Source organism: Rhinoderma darwinii, chromosome 2, assembly GCF_050947455.1.
Source record: "Rhinoderma darwinii isolate aRhiDar2 chromosome 2, aRhiDar2.hap1, whole genome shotgun sequence".
Lineage (NCBI taxonomy): Eukaryota > Metazoa > Chordata > Amphibia > Anura > Rhinodermatidae > Rhinoderma > Rhinoderma darwinii.
Genome location: NC_134688.1, coordinates 393,620,796 through 393,639,930, shown reverse-complemented (window position 1 = coordinate 393,639,930; position 19,135 = coordinate 393,620,796). Strand labels below are relative to the sequence as shown.

Sequence of the window (19,135 nt, the reverse complement as noted above, 5' to 3'; positions counted from 1 at the left end):
GGTTTTATTAGTAGGATTACATTGTATTTCTTATTCATCTGCTAATGTTCTTGCACTTGTTGGCAACCCACAGAGATCGCTTTAGATTACAATAAGGAAGAACCAGCACTCTAGAAAAACAATGTGTCTTATTTTAGCCTTTTTGCAAAGTGCGTGACTGCATTAGCTGACAATATCAATTACTATCACAAAGGTATATTTAGAATGACATATTTAGAGGTCATATGTATTCGAGGGCAATAACCCATTTGTTAAACCTACCAGAACAAAACATATTATTGTATCCTTCATTATCTGTTTCATAATGCAGTAGGATTATAGAAACAGATGTTATTTTCATGGAATTGACAACTCATTTGACTTTGTTTAACAGAATTATATATATATATATATATATATATATGTATATATATATATATATATATATATATATATAGAGGAAAAATTAGGCAGCACTCTGTACGGCTTGAGAAAGGCTCAAGTGAACAGAGCTGAAACGTTGCACTGAGGGTAATAAAGTACCCCTCATTATTCACTTTATTCTATAGAGTTCTGCCCATTTTTTTGCTTTCTATATACACGGGACATGGGTCTGTTCCCCAGGGCCTGCACCCACAATTTGCCTGTGCTGCTGGATGGGTATTATAAGGCATGTTTTACAATATGACCAGCTAGATATGTTTTACATGTTATCTAAGTCAGCGTGATTGTATTTTTGACGTAAACTCTCAGAGAACTGAGTTAGAATCGGAGACTGACACAATCATTTTCTGAAGGTATGGCCACCATGACTTATTGATCTCCTGGGACCGCACAGCCTTAGATGAAATTCAAATGAACGTGTGCATTTTGCGCTTTGCAGTTCCGTGTGTCATAAGTGTTTGGTGCGTGGCTGCGTGATTTTCGTGCATATGCCATCCTTATGACACTGTTTTTATGTTTAGAAACAAAAATGAAGGAGGTGCTTTTATTTTTGCCTTCATTTCTTGAATAACTGTTGCGCGAATCACACGCAGCACACGGAAGTGCGTCCGTGTTCCGCGTGTGATTTTCACGCACCCATTGACTATAGGACATGTCGTGAGTTTTACGCAGTGGACACACGCTGAGTGAAAACCACGCACTGTCTGAACGGCCCCATTGAGTTACATAGGTCCGTGCGACGCGTGGGATTTTCACGCGCGTATCACGGACGTGAACTACGTTCGTGTAAATAAGGCCTTACAGAGAAACACGGAAACTCCACACTTTCATACCACAGAACCATAGACACTCCAAGTGCTGCCTTATGATGCCTCTGTAACAGCACTGTATTATGGCGATATTCTCTCCTAGAAGAACTGCGTTGAGGGGAGACTATCTCTATGATACGACATGCGATGGAACATGTCACAATTGTTTTTCTCTCTGTATGAAATCAGAGGCATACGAAGCTACAGTATAGCCCATTAGATTTCTATAGGTGCTATATTACAGCTTCATATAACTTGGATCTTGTACAGAGCTGTAATGTGGTTGTGTTCAGAAGGCCATATTGAGTAAGCCATGGAAGATCTCTACCACTTATCCCCTTTCCGAGAACCAGTGATTATTTTGCCATACTTGTATTGTTTCAATACCTGAATCTGACTGTATGGAAAACTTTATTCTATATAATATTAAGCAAAAACATACAATAGAATGGGTAAGAAAGTGAATATAGTAGTTTGGTATGGTAGATGGCATCATTGGGTTTGTGGTATGTGTCAGCAAGGTACCAATATAATAGAATAAATCAAGAAGTCGCAAACATAGTTGATTTTTAATGAAGTAGTTGCCTTTGGACCTTTCACAATGGGACAGAAAATAAATGAGTTCCTAGGATATATCCAGGGGCAGGTTCCTGCATACTTGTAGGTACATGAAATAAGTAGAGGAAACTTTGAAAGGGATGAATCACTATATCTGCGATTGTTAAGCCAAGATACGATGTGGTTAATATTTGCATCATTTTAAAGAATAATGGATTATTTTATTGTTTACTGAACTCTACATTAACAACAATCAATTAGGTAAAAAGTAAAGAATTTAATATTAAATTTTTTTAAATCTAATCCTGGACTTTAAAAATTAAATGTAACCATTTGAAAGGGTAAGAAAAGAACAGGGACCCCAGGAGAGTAAAACATGATCAAAATCATACACAATGTTTTATCGGTATATACTGTACAAAGTGATCCGAGCAGCTGTGCTATTTGATTATTAGTGATACTGGCAAGTGCCATCTGTTGTTTTGTTTGCCGCTAAGGGTTTGTTCTTTTTATATCTGGATGTATTGATTTCAATGAAGAAGTAGGTTGCTTACTTAAAATATAGTTTACTATTAGGTGAAAGTCAAAGAAGCAGAGGTTGAATTTGGCTTTGTTTTCATGAAATATATAAATTGTATTCAATTAAAGTATGGCAAATCTAAAAATGTTCTTTGTCTATGTTTTTAGACCAATTATTGCAGAATGATTTATAAATATTTTCTGCTCTATGTGAGGATTATTTTTATTGTATAACCTAATGAGTCTCATCCATATATTTAAATAAAATTTTTAAAAAACTGCTCATAAATATTCATTAAGGGCTCTGTCCTCTTTCTCACCCTCTTCTGCTGAAAGTTGACTGGCCTGTCCCATGACTTGATAAGCAACAGTGATTAGTCAAATCTCTCATCGAAGATCTAGTTTTCTGACCCTGATTCATAATTATAGATACTATTTTATGAATAGAGAAGAATAAATCTTAAAAAAATTGATTCTCAGGATTATGAATAATTCTGATTAGAGATGAGCGAATTTCTTGAAATTAGCTTTGGGTCCGATTCGGTCAAGCCGGCCGTCAGATTAAATTTGCTTAAAAAAAATTTGTTGCACCAAACCTTTTGCTACTACCCAAAAAGGGATAATTTTTGGACCGCTTGTTAAAAAGCCATTGCTTCTTTTGATACCACCGTGTGTGTAAAATCACCAGAAGGGATCTGCCCCCCCAAAAGGGATAATTTTTGGACCACTTGTTAAAAAGCCATTGCTTCTTCTGATACCACCGCATGTGCATAAACATAGCCAGGCATCTACCCTGGATAATGTTTGAACCAATTTTTTTATTTTAAAAATCCTAAAAAATACAACAATGAAGTGTGTTTTCAAACAGGCTGCTTGTTACCACCAGCTACCATCCATTTATCTATAGCTATATATGTTGCTGTCATTTTCATTTCATACCAATTTGGCACCATTTAAAGTACCATATAATGTACAGGGTAACTGAAAAAGAAATTGTATGTGTTGTGGAATTGGAAAAAACTGTGATTCCTCCATTTTCTTTTGGGTTTCATCGTTACGTCTTTCATCGTGCAGTAAAAATGGAAATTTTATTCTGCTGGTCAATACGATTACGGTGATACCAGATTTATATAGTTTTTTTAATCTTTTACTCCTTTTACAAAGAAAATCTATTTGTTAGAAAAAAATATATAAAATATTTTTCCATATTCTGAAAGCCATAACTTTTTTATTTTTTTGCCGATTGAGCGGTGTGAGGGCTTATTTTTTGCAGCACGAGCTGTGGTTTTTATAGGTACATAATTTTAGTACATACGACTTTTTGAGCACTTTTTAGTACAATTTTTTTCACCACTAAGTTGACCAAAAAGCAGCGATTCCGGCATTTTATATTTTTTCCTTTTTACGACGTTCACTGTGTGAATTAAATAATGCTATATTGTAATAGTTTGGACTTTTACGGATGCAGCAATACAAATTTGTTTACTTTCGTATTTTTTACATTACTTTTTTTCATTACTGAAAACTTTATTTAACTTTATTTTACGCAATCGTTGGATCGCTGTTAAAATACACTGCAACACTAATGTATTGCAGTATATAGCCATTTCTACCGACTTAACAGAGGCAGAGTGAAGGCAGTCCTGGGGGTCTTCGTTAGACCCCTGGGCTGCGATGACAAAGATTTCAACTTGTCCAGATTATATTTGAGATTTGAAAGTATTGTTAGCCTGCGTTCACATCTGCGTCAGGACTCCGTTCTGATGTTCCATCTGAGCTTTCCATTGGAGCGGAGCCCTGACTGACGATGGAAACGGAAACCTCTGGTTTCCGTTTCCATCACCATTGATTTCAATGGTGATGGATCCGGTGCCAATGGTTTCCGTTTCTCTCCGTTGTGCAGGGCTTCCATCGTTTTGACGGAATCAATAGCGTAGTCGACTGCGCTATTGATTCCATCAAAACAACGGAACCCCTGCACAGCGGAGACAAATGGAAACCATTGGCACCGGATCCGTCACCATTGAAATCAATGGTGATGGAAACAGAAACCTCTGTTTTCAGTTTGTGTCAGTCATGACTCAATTCTGACGGAACATTTTCAACGGAACGTCGGAATGGAGCCCTGACGCAGATGTGAACGCAGACTTGGCTTTATTATTCCAGTAATATAATTTCCACAATGGTGAAATACTTAATTATTATTATGCTAAGATGGTATATAAAACTGCAGGTAGATTTTGTGATGGATATTCTGTAGAAATAAGCAAATCTGTAAAAAAAATAGTTTCATTAGGGCTCTGACAACAGTTAAATGAACTATTATGGAGTCACATTACCCCACATAAGAAAATGGAAGTTGGAAGGCTTTAATACAGACCCCTATTTCAACGTCCATCGTCTTATATAGGCAAAATATAGCTCCACAATAGGACATTTTCTCATCAGCATAATACTGGCAAAGTGAATTTTCCCAAATTCACTTCATTCTAACCCTTTATATAACTCATTATGTATAACACAACAACAGACTTTTCTAATATGTTAACATTATAATGTGTTGTTTCAGCTCCACTGACCGATAAACCACCGAAATTACTCCATCCTTTGGAAAACAAACTGACAATCCATGAAGCCCAGATAGGTAAGATATAAAATGTATATATTTTTTTGCAATATAGAGTCTTTATGTTCTACCTTATTGTATAGGAAAAAAAATTTTAATACAACCTATTTTATGAGAACTTAAAATTTACTAGAGTTACTATGCTGTTGTATTAGACTTTAAGGTTTGAATTTATGAACATACTCCTAAATGTTATTTAAAAAAAATTCCAGTAAATAGAAAACATGGAAGTTGGTTAGTATGTGAAAATATACAGTATTTTGTAATTTATAGTAATTTATAGTTTGAACTGTTTTATAATCTTTAACAATCCTCCTAATTCTTATATTAACTTGCGGCACCCAACACATTGCACCTTTTCTACTTTGTATCCAACAGTGCAGAAGCACAAAATAAGCTGTAGACACGATGTTGGAGACTAGAAGAGACTTTCTGTGTGTAATGGTGGAGAAAGTTATTAGAAACTAGATTATAATAACAAAGTACTTTGCATTGTCACACCCTCTACAGAGCTAGCAGGGATTTTATACTAGGAAAAGGAGCTCACACCATAAACATGCAGTTATTTCATGTTGGCAATCCTGTCTTAGGGTATGTTCACAAGACAAACAAAAAACGACTGTACAATCCTGAGCTATTTTCAGGGGAAAACAGCTCATGATATTCAGCCATTTTTTATTCAGAGTCGCGTTTTTCGCTGCGTTTTTCACAGCCGTTTTTGGAGCTGTTTTTCTATGGAGTCAATGAAAAATGGCTCCAAAAATGGCTCAAGAAGTGACATGCACTTCTTTTTACAGGGAGTCTTTTTAAGCGCCGTTTTCTGAAAATGAGGCGTAAAAAATCGCCCCCGTCGGAACAGAACGCCATATTCCCCATTGAACTCAATGGGCAGATGTTTGTAGATCTGCTTCCGATTTTTCAGCCATTTTTCAGGTATGTTTACGGCCCAAAAAACAGCTGAAAATAGCCCGTGTGAACATACCCTTAGAATGAAGCCCCAGCTAGTTGACATGAGTCCAGCTTTTCCAAAACCTGCTGTTCATATGTTATTATTAAGGCGGATTTACACGAGCGTGTGCGTTTTGCACACGCAAAAAACGCTGCATTTTGCGTGCGCAAAAGGCACTTAACAGCTCCGTGTGGCATCACACAGGATGCACGGCTGCATGATTTCCGCGCAGCCGGCATCATTATGACACTCTGTTTGGATGTTTGCAAACATACTTTTGACTGCTGTTGCGCGAATCACGCGCGTCCCACGGAAGTGCTTCCGTGTGGAGCGCATGATTTTCACGCAACCATTGATGTCAATGGGTGCGTGATGCGCGAAAAACGCAGAAATATAGGAACTGTCGTGAGTTTTACGCTGCGCAAAAATCACTGACAGTCTGCACTGCCCCATAGACTAGCATAGGTCCGTGTGACGCGCGTGAAAATCACACGCGTTGCACGGACGTATTACACGTTCGTGTAAATCCGCCCTTAAGGTAAACTGCAGACAGCCATGCATTCCCCCAGGACAGTTTTGCCAACCTGATTTTTTATTTTTCAGGAAATATTATCGAAGAATCATAGACAAAATTTATGAACAAATTGGAAAATCATAATCAATCATAAAGATTCTAAGTGATACATACATATAGCTTAGAATACTCATATGAACATATTAGCAGAACGTACTTTAACCTCTAAAAGATGATAATTACAATCCCAATAATCTGTACAAGCTTCTTTAAGTTTGATAAAATCATGGATGCAGCAATATGTCTGCCAGAATGGGATCTGCTTTTTGCCGTGTTTCTCGACTCTGGCTCAGAGTGGGGTCCCCATCTGATGTTTATATGTACTATAGGGCTTAGAGACCTGAGATGTTTTGCGATAATATTAAATATACTTCACTAACGCCTTGAGGACACAGACAATTTTAGTTTTTTCATTTAGTTTTTCCATCTTCGCATTTCAAAAACGAAAACTTTGTTATTTCTCTGTGGACACAGCCATATGAGGGCTTATTTTTTGCGTGACGAGATTTTAAATTTTTTTTATGGTACCATTTAATGTACTATATAATGTAGTGAGAAACTAATTTACTTATTTTGTGAAGTGCAAATGAAAAAAAAAACAAATCTGCTATTTGTGAAGTTTAGATTTTACAGTCTTCACGTGCATTAAAAATGTCATGTTAATGTGATTCTGTGGGTCAACATGATTCCAGTGATACCAAATTAATATTTTTTATTTTTTATTTTTGCGAAATAAAAGAAATATTTTTTAAATAATTTGTTTTGAGTTGCCATGTTCTGAGACCCATAACATCTTAAATTTTCCATTAATGGAGCTGTGTAAGGGCTTGTTTTTTGTGTGTAGTATTTATTAGTACCATTTTGGGGTACATATTACATTTTATTCACTTTTATTTTATTAGGGAAGTAAGGTAACCAAAAAACAGCAATTCTGGCTTGTATTTTTTATTCCTACGGCGTTAACTCAGTGGGTTAAATAACATAATATTTTAATAGTTTGGGCTTTTATGGATGTGGCGATACAAATTATGTTTATTTTTTATTCGATTGTATACATTATTTTATGTAGGAAATGAGAAAAAGGGTTTTTTAACTTTTGTATTGCAGTGGATTGCCTCTGGCAAGGCTTAATGGTAGAGCTTAGAAGGCAGACCTGGAGTTCCTCACTAAACCACCGGCTGCCATGGAAACCAGTCGTCACCATATGATTTTGTTGTGGGGGGTGGTGATTAGGGGAAACAGGGAGCACCCTCTCTCTGTGTAACCGCTCAGATGCCTTGGTCAATATTAACTGCGGCATCTGAGGGGTTAAAAGGGCTAGGATCCCAGTCATTGCAGGCAGGTGTCAGGTGTTTAAAACAGCAGGCTCCCACCGGGCATCGTGTGGGCTCAGGATGTCGCTATGGGGTTTACTTACAAAATATATTATATTTTTAAACACTATTTTCCTTTTTGTTTTACGCTGGATTTTTTTTTAAACAACTCTGTTTGAATATTGTTTTGATCTACTTTATTTTTAACTTAAAGAAGTTTTTCATGATTAAGAAAAGCATGGCTGCATTCTTCCAAAAACTGCAACCCTCCTGTCTACATACCATTTAATGGAGCTGAGCTGCGATACCAGACAGTACCCATTCACGGGTATGGTGCTGTTTTAAGAAGAAAGCAGACATGTTTTCTTCTAATCCTGGAACACCCCTTTAAAAAGGGTCTGTCACTAGTTTAGTAATGTCCTATCACCCATCTAATCTAATAGGCACTGTTACACTGATAATGCTAGTGAAAATTGTGTCCCAAACTTTTATTATTTTAAAAGTTATGAGCTTCTTTCTAAATACGTAAATGAGCCTTCATTAGACAAATGGGAGGTAACAGCAGCGATTCTCCTGAGGTGGAGCCTCCTCACAGCCTCTGACGCTGTCCTATCAGCACGAAGCTGCTTCACACAGTGTGAGAGACTGAGGCTGGAGGGAAGGGGGATCACTTCAAATAGCCAAATCTCCGGCTGTGGATGACCTAAGACAGCAGTTCTGGTGGCATATGAAAGATGAGATTCTAATCTTTCATATGACAGTTCTAGCTGTGAAACAACCGGAGATATCACCAGTTGAAAACACAGTCGGGAATGAAAACTGTATACTATATGATCACGCCGTGTTGCTGGAAGGGGGAGAATCTGTATGACGATTGGACAGTGTCATACAGAAAACATTACACCGCCGAGAGTGAAAAGAAAGAGTCACCTCCAATTTGGCTATTAGCGCCAAATTAGCATATGTATAAAACTTAACATAGCTTTAAAAAGAATAGTTTTTTTTTAAAACAAATCACACTGTAGTTATCAGCATCAAAGCGCATATTAGATTAGTTAGGAAATATGGAATTAATAAACTGGTGACAGATCCTCTTTAACTAAAGTATTCCGTAATGTACTGGACAATTAAAAGCTAGTGCTTGTCACAATAGTGTTGTCAGGTTTCAGTTATTGAGAAGCTGGTAAGGCCTATAACTTTGTACTTTTACCTACTCACCATTTTAACAGCATTTACTTCCATTTGATGTCCTTTTTTAAGAGGTATTCTCACTTAGACATTTATGGTATATCCTCAGGATATGCAATAAATGTCTAATAGAAATGGGTCTTACCTCTGCCATCCACACCTATATTAAGAATGGAGGTCCCCAAATAACTGCAGATCAAAGAAATGGGACCCACTCCTATCAGACATTTATGGCAACTCCTGAAGAAATGTCATAAGTGTCTGAGTTAAGAACACTAACATTATGGACTTTTTTTTTGGGCTACAAATTATCAAAACCAGATATAATATTAATAATAATATATAAATGAAACTTATTCAACATGTAATGCTATAAATAAAAGTCAAATTTTTCCATAGGAATATAGTCAGAAAATGCTGAAGAACTTTGATTAGACTGTGCTATATGACAATGTTTCATTTTTTGCAGTTTAAAGCTATATAGATTCTGCTCTATTTAAAAAATGAAAGAGAAGGCAATAGAAAAAGTGTTTTAAATGCTGGTTCCTACATAAATAAAGTAACAAAAGATTAATGTAGAAAAGTTGAACATAAAGGACTAGAACCAATGGAACTCTTGCAAATCTATTTTTTAAATTAACTCCGCTTTCAAAATTTTTTGTAACAAACAGAAGAGTTCCAGGCAAACTGACATTCTAAATTAGTTCAATTGAGCATGAGTCCACCAAATAGCTATACATTACAACTTTGATTTATCTTGTTATAAGTTTTCTAAGGCTTGCTTAGAGACACAAGAGTTGAGAATAAATATGTTTTATTTCTCAAATGGGTGAATGCGGCATTGCCATGAAGAAACAGGATGCAGGACCTGCTGGTCCTGGAACATGCTGTTCTCTTATGCTGCAGGATTGATTTATGACATGAGTGGCAAGGGAGCACTCTGTACAAGGAGGAAGAAGAAAATAATGTTTTGAAAAGTGCTTGGCATATAAGAGTGGTGGCGCATGACCAGGTATACCAGGAGAAGATCTGTAGAAACAATCTAGACCTGAATACAGAGATCTACCACTTTAAATTGGCATGGCCTAACAATGAAACTTCTAACAATAAAGAAGAGTTTTTGGTGTTACTAGGGACCAGAAACAGAATATTGAGAGCAGGGGTGTTGCTAGGGTCTTAAAGCTCAGGGGCACAAGCCCCAAGACATATGCCCTCCTTCAAATAGATAGATAGATAGATAGATAGATAGATAGATAGATAGATAGATAGACAACTTTGATAACACAAAATAGGCTGACAAAAACAGTGGCCCAGCAGTAAACTGTCCCTGGATATTACACTGATGAATTAAAATAATTTATTTAGTGCCTGAAACATGTATTCGCAGTAGACCTGCCCCCAAATTATTTGCCCTGTCATAAAAACAAATCTATGTAAGATAGTAGACCCCTAAGTTATACTGTCACACAGTTACCATGTAAAACCACTATAGACAGGCCAAATAATACAGCCACACAATGACCACATATTACCACCACATTATGACTGAATAATACCACCATACTGTTACTGAAAAACCTACACTTCATTACCACGCATTACCATCACATAGTCACTGAATAATACCCCCATACTGTTACTAAATAATATCCCACATCATGACCACATATTACCACCACATAGTGACTGTATAATACCACCATACTGTTACTGGATAGTACCGCCACACCATGACCACATATTACCACCACATAATTACTCAATAACATCACCATACAGTTACTAAATAATACCTCAACACCATAACCACATATTACCACCAGATAGTGAATCAATAATACCATACTGTTACTGGATAATTTAGACATAGCATTAACATATTTTACTACTACATGATTACTGAATAATACCACTATAACGTTACTGAATAATATCTCAACATCATGACCACATATTACCATCACATAGTGACTGAATTATAACACCAAATTGTTACTGAATAATACCTCCACACCATGACCACATATTACCACTACATAGTGACTAAATAATACTCTCCTACTATTACTGAATAATACCACCACACCATAACCACATAGTGACTGAATAATACCACCATACTGTTACTGAATAAAATCCACTCTACAAAGGCCAATATTACCACCATATAGTGATGATATAGTGGTAGATGCCAGTTATTCACAGGAGATCTGCAGATTATATAAATGATTACAGCACATGTCTATAAAGTCACTCAAATGTGATGTCTTGTCTGATTAGAGTCATTCACTTTCCCCTTTTTTTTTCATCCGACCCAGTCCACTGTGATGACTTATTTTAGCCACGACACATATCTGCAGAATTTGAAACACAGACATGTTGGTTTCTCGCTTTTCCAGCATCCTACCCACCTATACACCATCGTCTAAACAACCTCATAATCCACATTGCCCCATATGGTAATAATGATCACTCAGTGCACGACACAATAAAAGTACCCATGCCCCCTTTGTGCCCCACACAGTACTGATGTCAGCTTTGTGCCCTCTGTATATAGCGCTTCAGTATCCCCTGTAGATAGCGCCCCACACTGCCCCCCTTGTAGATCGCGCCACACACAGCCCCCTTGTAGATAGCACAACACACAGCCTCCCCTTGTAGAGTGTCACACATCCCCACTTGTAGATAGTACCACACAACCCCCTCCTTATAGATAGTGCCACACACACTCCTTGTAGATAGTGTCACCGCCAGTAGATAACGCCACACAGCCCTCCCCTGTATAATGCCACACAGCCATCCTATTAGATAGTGCCACCCCCTTGTATATAGTGCCACACAGCCCTCCCCCTATATAGGGCCACACAACCCCCTAGATGATAGTGTCACACACACCCTCTTGTAGAATCTGCCACTGCAGCAAAACCAATTATACATATGTAGATTTTTTTTTAATTTTTATTTTTATAATAAAGCATTTTGAAAGGGGAAAAATGGGATTCTCAATTTTTGGGCTTTTTCCTTTTTTAATGATAAACTTTATTGATCTATTTTTTACTTTGTTTTTATTCCCACAATGGGACCTCACTATGCAACATCGTTTAAGCGCTTTTATAATACACCTCAATACTTATGTATTGAAGTTTATTATGCCTGTCATCGTAAAACTTTTGCAGGCTCTAATAAGCATACACTTTTGGCAGACCTGGGGGCGTTTGAAACCACTTAGATGCCACGGTCGCTTCTGACCATGGCATCTAAGGGGTTAAATGATCGGGATCGGAAGTATTTCCTATCTCGATCATAAGAGCAGGAGACAAATTGTCTTTAGACATCCCGCACCAGCTCTAGCTGGCGCAAGATACCTCACAGCATCGTGGAAAGGCAGCACTGTGGCATAAGTCCCCATAATGACTGCCGTAGAAAAGGCGTATTGACAGTCATTAGGGGTTAGACATAATATGAATAGCACTTAGTATGAAATAATTGCTCTCATGTTGAGTCAAGTGTATATACTGTATGTGTAGATTATATATGTTTTACTCAATCGCAAAGCAAGCAAATGATGTTTTTGACCTTTAAATTTCACAACTTATGGTGTTTCATCTTTACTTTCATTTTATAACTTGTCTGTAACACCAAGGTTAAGCAGTAACTTTCTTCAATAAAGAAAAATCTAAACCGCATTTTTGTAAGTGAAAGTTAGTTGTTAAATGAAAAGAACTGTATATAAAAAACGTAATAACCTCGTGGGTAAGGATGTGTAAATGTCTGCACAAAGACCTTCAAAAACAATCAAGGGAAATATTCTTAACCAATTTTTAAGAAATAAGAAAATGTACTGTAATGACAAGAAATTTATATTGCTGCTCTACTTTTAATGTTTTCCCCTCAAAAGGAGAGGTCTGGATAAATAGGTAATAACTTTATATGTAATATATTATTATATGAAAATGCTTCATATGCTATAATTATGATTATTAGGTGTCCTCTTCTAGTCCATGCACATATAATATTCAGGGTTGAACATTTTCAGCATTCTCCTTGGAAGCCCAATTGGTGATTCTCCAATCTGACCATTATCTGCTGCTGGGCTCATTCACCTGTCCTCCTGTCCTTCACGTGGCACCTTTCCACAGAAAATACACGTCAAACTTCTAACAGTGATCTGCAATGATGCGGCAATATCCCTGCATTTCCTTGTCAATCTCTGTATACTTACCCTTATACATCATTTACTCTGCCCATGACCTTTTCCTTTCTAATACTCCACCTCACATGTTGATATCCAGGACCCTCATGTCTGTTCTTCTCTTTAGATTTGTCTTTTGCATATCATTTGCAATTTCTGAGGCCTTCAAACCTTCACCCCACATCGGAAATGTTTTCAAACTATTTTATTATCTTTCTAATTTATTTCATTTTTTTCAATTTATTTTGTCCTTGAAAACCCTACAACTGTTATGTCCTTACATCTTGTATGTACTGTTACTCCTCATAGAGTACTCTCACGTGGATAGAGCTTTGCCCTAAAATGTACTGTATCTAGTTTAAAACTCAGTACTTTGTATTGGTTCTCTTATATTTCTATTTTCATGGTATAGTACTTTTATGCATGTGTTTTTTGTAAATGTATTACAAGATATTCTTTCACACATCCCAGGAGTCGCAAGAACCTTAGCTAAACCTCTCGCTTTTAGCCATATAAAATGTTGTGTTGAGTCTTGTAGGAGGTACAACTTCATAGACTAAGAGTCATACTGTATGTTTATTCATCAGCGCACAGCTTATCTTGTTAGCTAACATAACTAACATTTGCAAGCAGCTTTATCACAACTCATGGGAATCTGTCTATTGCATAATGACAAAGAGAGAAGCAGATGTCTTCTGACAAAATAGGGAAGGAGATGAAGCTGCAAGTTTCTCTTAGACCCCCTCATTTACCAAGGGAATGCTGCTTATTCACATTATGGTAATTTAAGGAATCGGTGTGAACTCATTTTCAGTAACATGATTATATCATTACCTTTTTTTTTTTATCTGTAAAGTACTTTTTCCTTTCTTGTTTTGGCTGTCTGTATTTTACACGTTTCTTCTACAGTTATTCATGTCCTAATGCTTCATAAATAAAGTGAACAACAGTTTACCGTTACTATCTTATCAATTTCTATTATTATTGTTACTATTATTATTTTTTATCTTTATTACTATTAGCAGCAGTAATATATAGTCAGGACAAAAATCCTTTCTAGTTTTTTAAACAATCTAAAGAAAGAAAAGGTGTAGGAACAAACTTTGATTTATATTTAATAGCCAAAAAGGCATGTTTTATTTGAGAATATCTGAACAGAGTGTGATCAGGAACCTTGTACAGTCTCTGCAGTTTAGTAAAAGTTTAGTAAAAGTTTTTAATTGTGCATTATTAAATAAATGTGATATCCAAAACAAAAAGTCTGGGAGGCCGTCAAACTCACTAATATTCCTGTTATCCCATAAAGGGGTAACTGCAGGAGGTTTTAATGTTACGGCTTAACAGTGTTTATAGAAATGTTATGAAAAATAACATTTGTCCTACTAGAATAGTAAGGTAATATTACTGTGAAATAAAAATGTGTCCACTGATCAAACCAGTGAATTAATTTCCACAGGCTTTGTGAAATGTCTACCTGCCAGGATGATTAACATCACAGTAATGAGGCATGGAATAGACAACAACCTCAACTTCTTGGACAGTTCTTGTCTATTCTATACCTCTTTACACAGTCATGTCTTTTTATCACAGTAATGAGGCATGGAATAGACAACAGCCCCAACTTTTTGTACAGTTCTTGTCTATTCTATGTCTCTTTACACCGATATTAAGTGGAATTTTTTTCTGGCAGAGCTAATCAAGTGATACAATATTTTAATTTGGTCACCAAAATTACCCAAATTAATAATGTCTACCAAAGCGATAATAATGTATAATACTCGGGGTAATATTTTTTTAGAGTTAGTTATTGACTACTGAGTTATTAGGATGGGGTTGAGAGCCTCTTAAAGTTAAGATGAAAGCCGGGAACTTAAAAAAAAATCACTTCTCTGTCTTAAAAAATTCCCAAAAATTTATAGGTTGAGAACTTGTGTAGTACATATTTTCTTTATATTCCATAGACACATACAAAGAACACTGACTCTCACATGTCCTATCTGGCTAGATCAGCCTCTGGCCAAATTATTTAATGTGGTTTTGATTTTTTTAGTCCATTTTAGTCCATTATTTATTGTACTTTATTTTAGCTCATTTCTTTTCTTCAACATAGCTTATCCATAACTGCTGTTTTATCCATGTAATCTGTAAATCCTGAATGAATCATATAATGACCTCAAACTGCTTTGAAATATTCATACTTTCAAAGATATTATAAATTTAAAGTTGTTAGTGGATCAACCTGTTAGTTTTTTACTGCTTTTAAAAATCTCCTAGGAGACTAGAAGTACAAGTTTCTTCTTAAAAGCATTCTTGGTAAACCTTAGTGTATGTTTGTTGCTATAATGATATTGCGGGCAAGTAAAATGTCAAGATGCACCTGCTTTCTGGTTTATGATACATAATGGTAAATACGATTATCTATTTAGATTTCCTTCTAATCTATATATGATAATTGTTTTTTATGTTCTAGGCAAAAGGGCATCAAGTTAGACTCTGGTCTTTTCAATCGATATGAAAGCCTTGATGCCCCTCAGGATATTTTTATACACACCATGACGGGTACAAAGTAGACCTATGTTTCAGACTAATGTAATCGAAGTGTTTAAAGAAAACCTATAAAGCCTTTAGGTGATCAATGCACATTATTAAATGCTATCTCGTCCTCTGTAAATTCATATTTTTATCATCAAAGAATGCTATGAGTACTACAGATATAGCAGTCGCTGACTTGACTGCCATGGTGCGGTACAGCGGTTTGTGTAGCCCGCCACTTGTTTACGGTGAGTGAGAAAGGGCACGCTACGCAAATAGCATAAAGCGCCGACAGTCAATTTGGTTACTGCTAGATCTGCTTGTGTAATATAATATCAAAACATATACAGTATATTTATTTGAACATATATGAACAATGGTAATTGGTAAAAAGTTATATAAAACAGATTTAAAAAAAATAAAAATTAAACAATGTTTTTAAATTCTATTGAATGTTTGACATAACAAATTGTTATAATAAATATTGGTTCTTTTATACAAACATAGAATCGCATGTCCTGAGAATTTAGTTAAAAAATTGTTTACATATAACTATACAAACAATTCAGAGCTAGTTATTAATGTAAAATATCATACAAGACAGTATCAATAATGAGTATTCTTATGTCATAAGATTTATCTGTTGATTTAGAGCATAGATACATTTTCAAAGAACATAAAACAGATTTTATTTGTCATATATGCTGTATAAGTAGTAAAAAGTTCCCTCTTCACATCAAGAATAGGAGGAATGGTGCTTTATTGATTAATTTTTATCCTTACCATGAGTTACATTATTTAGGATAGAAGAAGATGTTAAATTCACAGTATACACTAGCTACAAAATCCAGAGCCAAGTCAATGGCACACTTTATTATTTTCTCACATATGTATTATTAGTGATGTTATATACAAAGTTAACAACATTTTACTTTGGTGATGATAATAGGTTAACTTAATGCTAACAGTTTCCATACCACATCTTCATGGTCTTGTATGACTACATGAATGATGACAAAGTATGTATTTTATTATTATTATTTTGGAAACCTCTAATGTTGATGATCATAAGTATAGGCCATCAATTTTAAAGAAACGGATAACCCCCTTTTCAGATCCTATTACATTCCCCATTGAGATTGGAATATAGTCTTAGATTTTCATACTCTTCTTAGAAAATGTTAAGATACGTTAAATTTCTATGTTGACATTAAGACCAAACTTTGGAGCTGCACACTATCCAAAGGAATGGGAACTTATCAGAGATGGCGCACCTCTTTATACAGTTTACTAAATAGTTCACCTTTTTGATGCAAATAAATAGAGTTTAGGCAATCAACTTTTAATCAATAACGGATCATTCCACCTCCAAGGACAATTTTACATATGATTGGTAGTTGCACAGTTCCTTGTGGCCATGTAGGCTCAGATTAATGGTCATTGTAAAATAAAATAACAATATCGGCTTTATAAAAATTTATGCTAGTGAAGTGAAATTTAGTCCACCACAGCTTCTTATGCTCTTGCAAGTAACATGTAATATAAAGCAAAACATTTTACAGCACTGTCCATGGTGCTAAAACAATACATCTATGATTACCTGCAGACAGAATTTGTGATCACATTAATATGCTATTATATTTGTATTCTATGTAAAACAAGTGCATTTATGGCTAAGCGATTTATCTCAGATTGCATGTTTTTGTCTTTTCAAAATTGATTCATACTAAACTTTTGACAGTTTTCAGAATTGCCTCTAATATTTAAATCAATACACATTTTCTCAGCTATTTTATTGTGATAATTTACTCTTATCTGCTTGACAAAAAGCTTTGCAGTTCTAAATGGCAAGATCTTCTTCATATTTTGAACATCTTTTTTGCAGTTTCCAAATCAATTTTTCTTAAAATTTTCCCAGGTGACTGAAGATTATTAGCTTTATTGATGTTTGTTAATTGTGTGAATTAAACTTGTATTGAAGAAGATGTCACTTCCTAGAACATTTTAATTAAGAACAAAAAGATGAATGTAATTAATTAATCTGATTTTTTTCCTGTCAGCATTTAACATACAATAGCATGGGTGCTAAGGATAGAGGCGTCATGTATGAGACAGACCCAACTAAACAAATGATTGTAAACGTTAATGAATAGAGAACATTGGGGCAGATGCACTAATGCAGTCTAAGATTTAAACAGTGTAAACTTAGACCAGACAGTCAGAAGATGCACCAAATTTATCACAGTGGTGAATGCTGTATGATAAATTTGGTGCATCTTACTTTACCTGCTATAAAGACTTTTCTAGTTCTTATACCACCTCTGATTTGGCTTAGTTTGCAAAATAATTTTCTGCCAGTTGTTTTATTCGTGCGATGGCGTATTTTAAGCCACTTCCCTTTTCAGATAAGCTAAGCCCCTTTATCTGAACACTTTTTAAAGGTGTCTAGTAAGGCGCAAACATCTGGTATAGCAACAAATGCGCCAAACTGTGCCAGATTTTGGCGCAATTTATGAAACATTCGAGCTGCAGACACATTAGTACATTTTCCCCATTGTTTATAACATACATGAATGAGGACAATTAATTAAAGGGGCTGTCCAGTATTAGAAAAATTATTTGCTTTTTTTCTCCAGCAACAACACATGTTTTTGAGCTAGAATATGAACACATATGGTGTCATTAATGGAATAAAGCAGTCCCTTTATTCTTATCCAGGATAACCCCTGTAATACATAAAATAATCTCACTAAGAGTAGAGCTGTTTGTGGGTTCATCAGAGTGACAAAATTCACATATTTTCTGCTAAGGTACATTTTTTTTCGCAATTTAAGACTCTAAAAACTCCAAATTCTGTGGTTTACCAGTAAATCATGACTACAAACAATCTCATCTGTAGTCAGGTTAAATTAAAAGAAGCTTTCCTTAGGCTCCACAGCACACAGACTGTTCTCTTTGCAGGTGCGTAGTCTCTCTGCAGGCTGCAGTGACTGATAAGAACTATCTAAGCATGAGCAAAGAGAAAGGGAGGTCTAACGAGTTATTATAGCTGGGTGAGAGCAGGTAGGACCAAGTTGGCTGCCGCAATGTAGGGGTAAAAACTAATTTCACAGCAGGAGAGGTGGAAAGTGCGTGTAGTATGTGCCAGAATGCAGGATGCTGTGATGAGACAACGATCATCAGGGCTGAACTGGGACATAAAAGCAGCCCTGGAATTTTACAACACAGAGGTTCACCTACAGTCCATGCAATATGTTTGCACAGTAGTGAGCCCACCCTCCAGATATACAAAAACATTGTACATTATTTCTGAAGCTCCTTGAAATTATGCCTTCAATTTGTGCTATTCTGATATTTCATAATAAATCAATAAATCCCACAAAACTGCACTGCATGTGATGGGCTGAATGTGTACAGGGGCCAGAACTCACATACAGGAACAGTGACTGATT

The 19,135-nt window shown here is 35.8% G+C and overlaps 1 protein-coding gene across 1 annotated transcript in view; it reads left to right on the top strand.

Annotated features, from left to right (window-relative positions):
• The window catches only part of IL1RAPL1 (interleukin 1 receptor accessory protein like 1), a 1,275,811-nt gene that overhangs the window by 963,021 nt on the left and 293,655 nt on the right, over positions 1–19,135 (top strand). Inside the window, exon 6 of the mRNA XM_075854004.1 lies at positions 4,879–4,953. Within this exon, the coding sequence (XP_075710119.1) occupies positions 4,879–4,953 (75 nt within the window). The remainder of the gene's footprint in view (positions 1–4,878; positions 4,954–19,135) is intronic.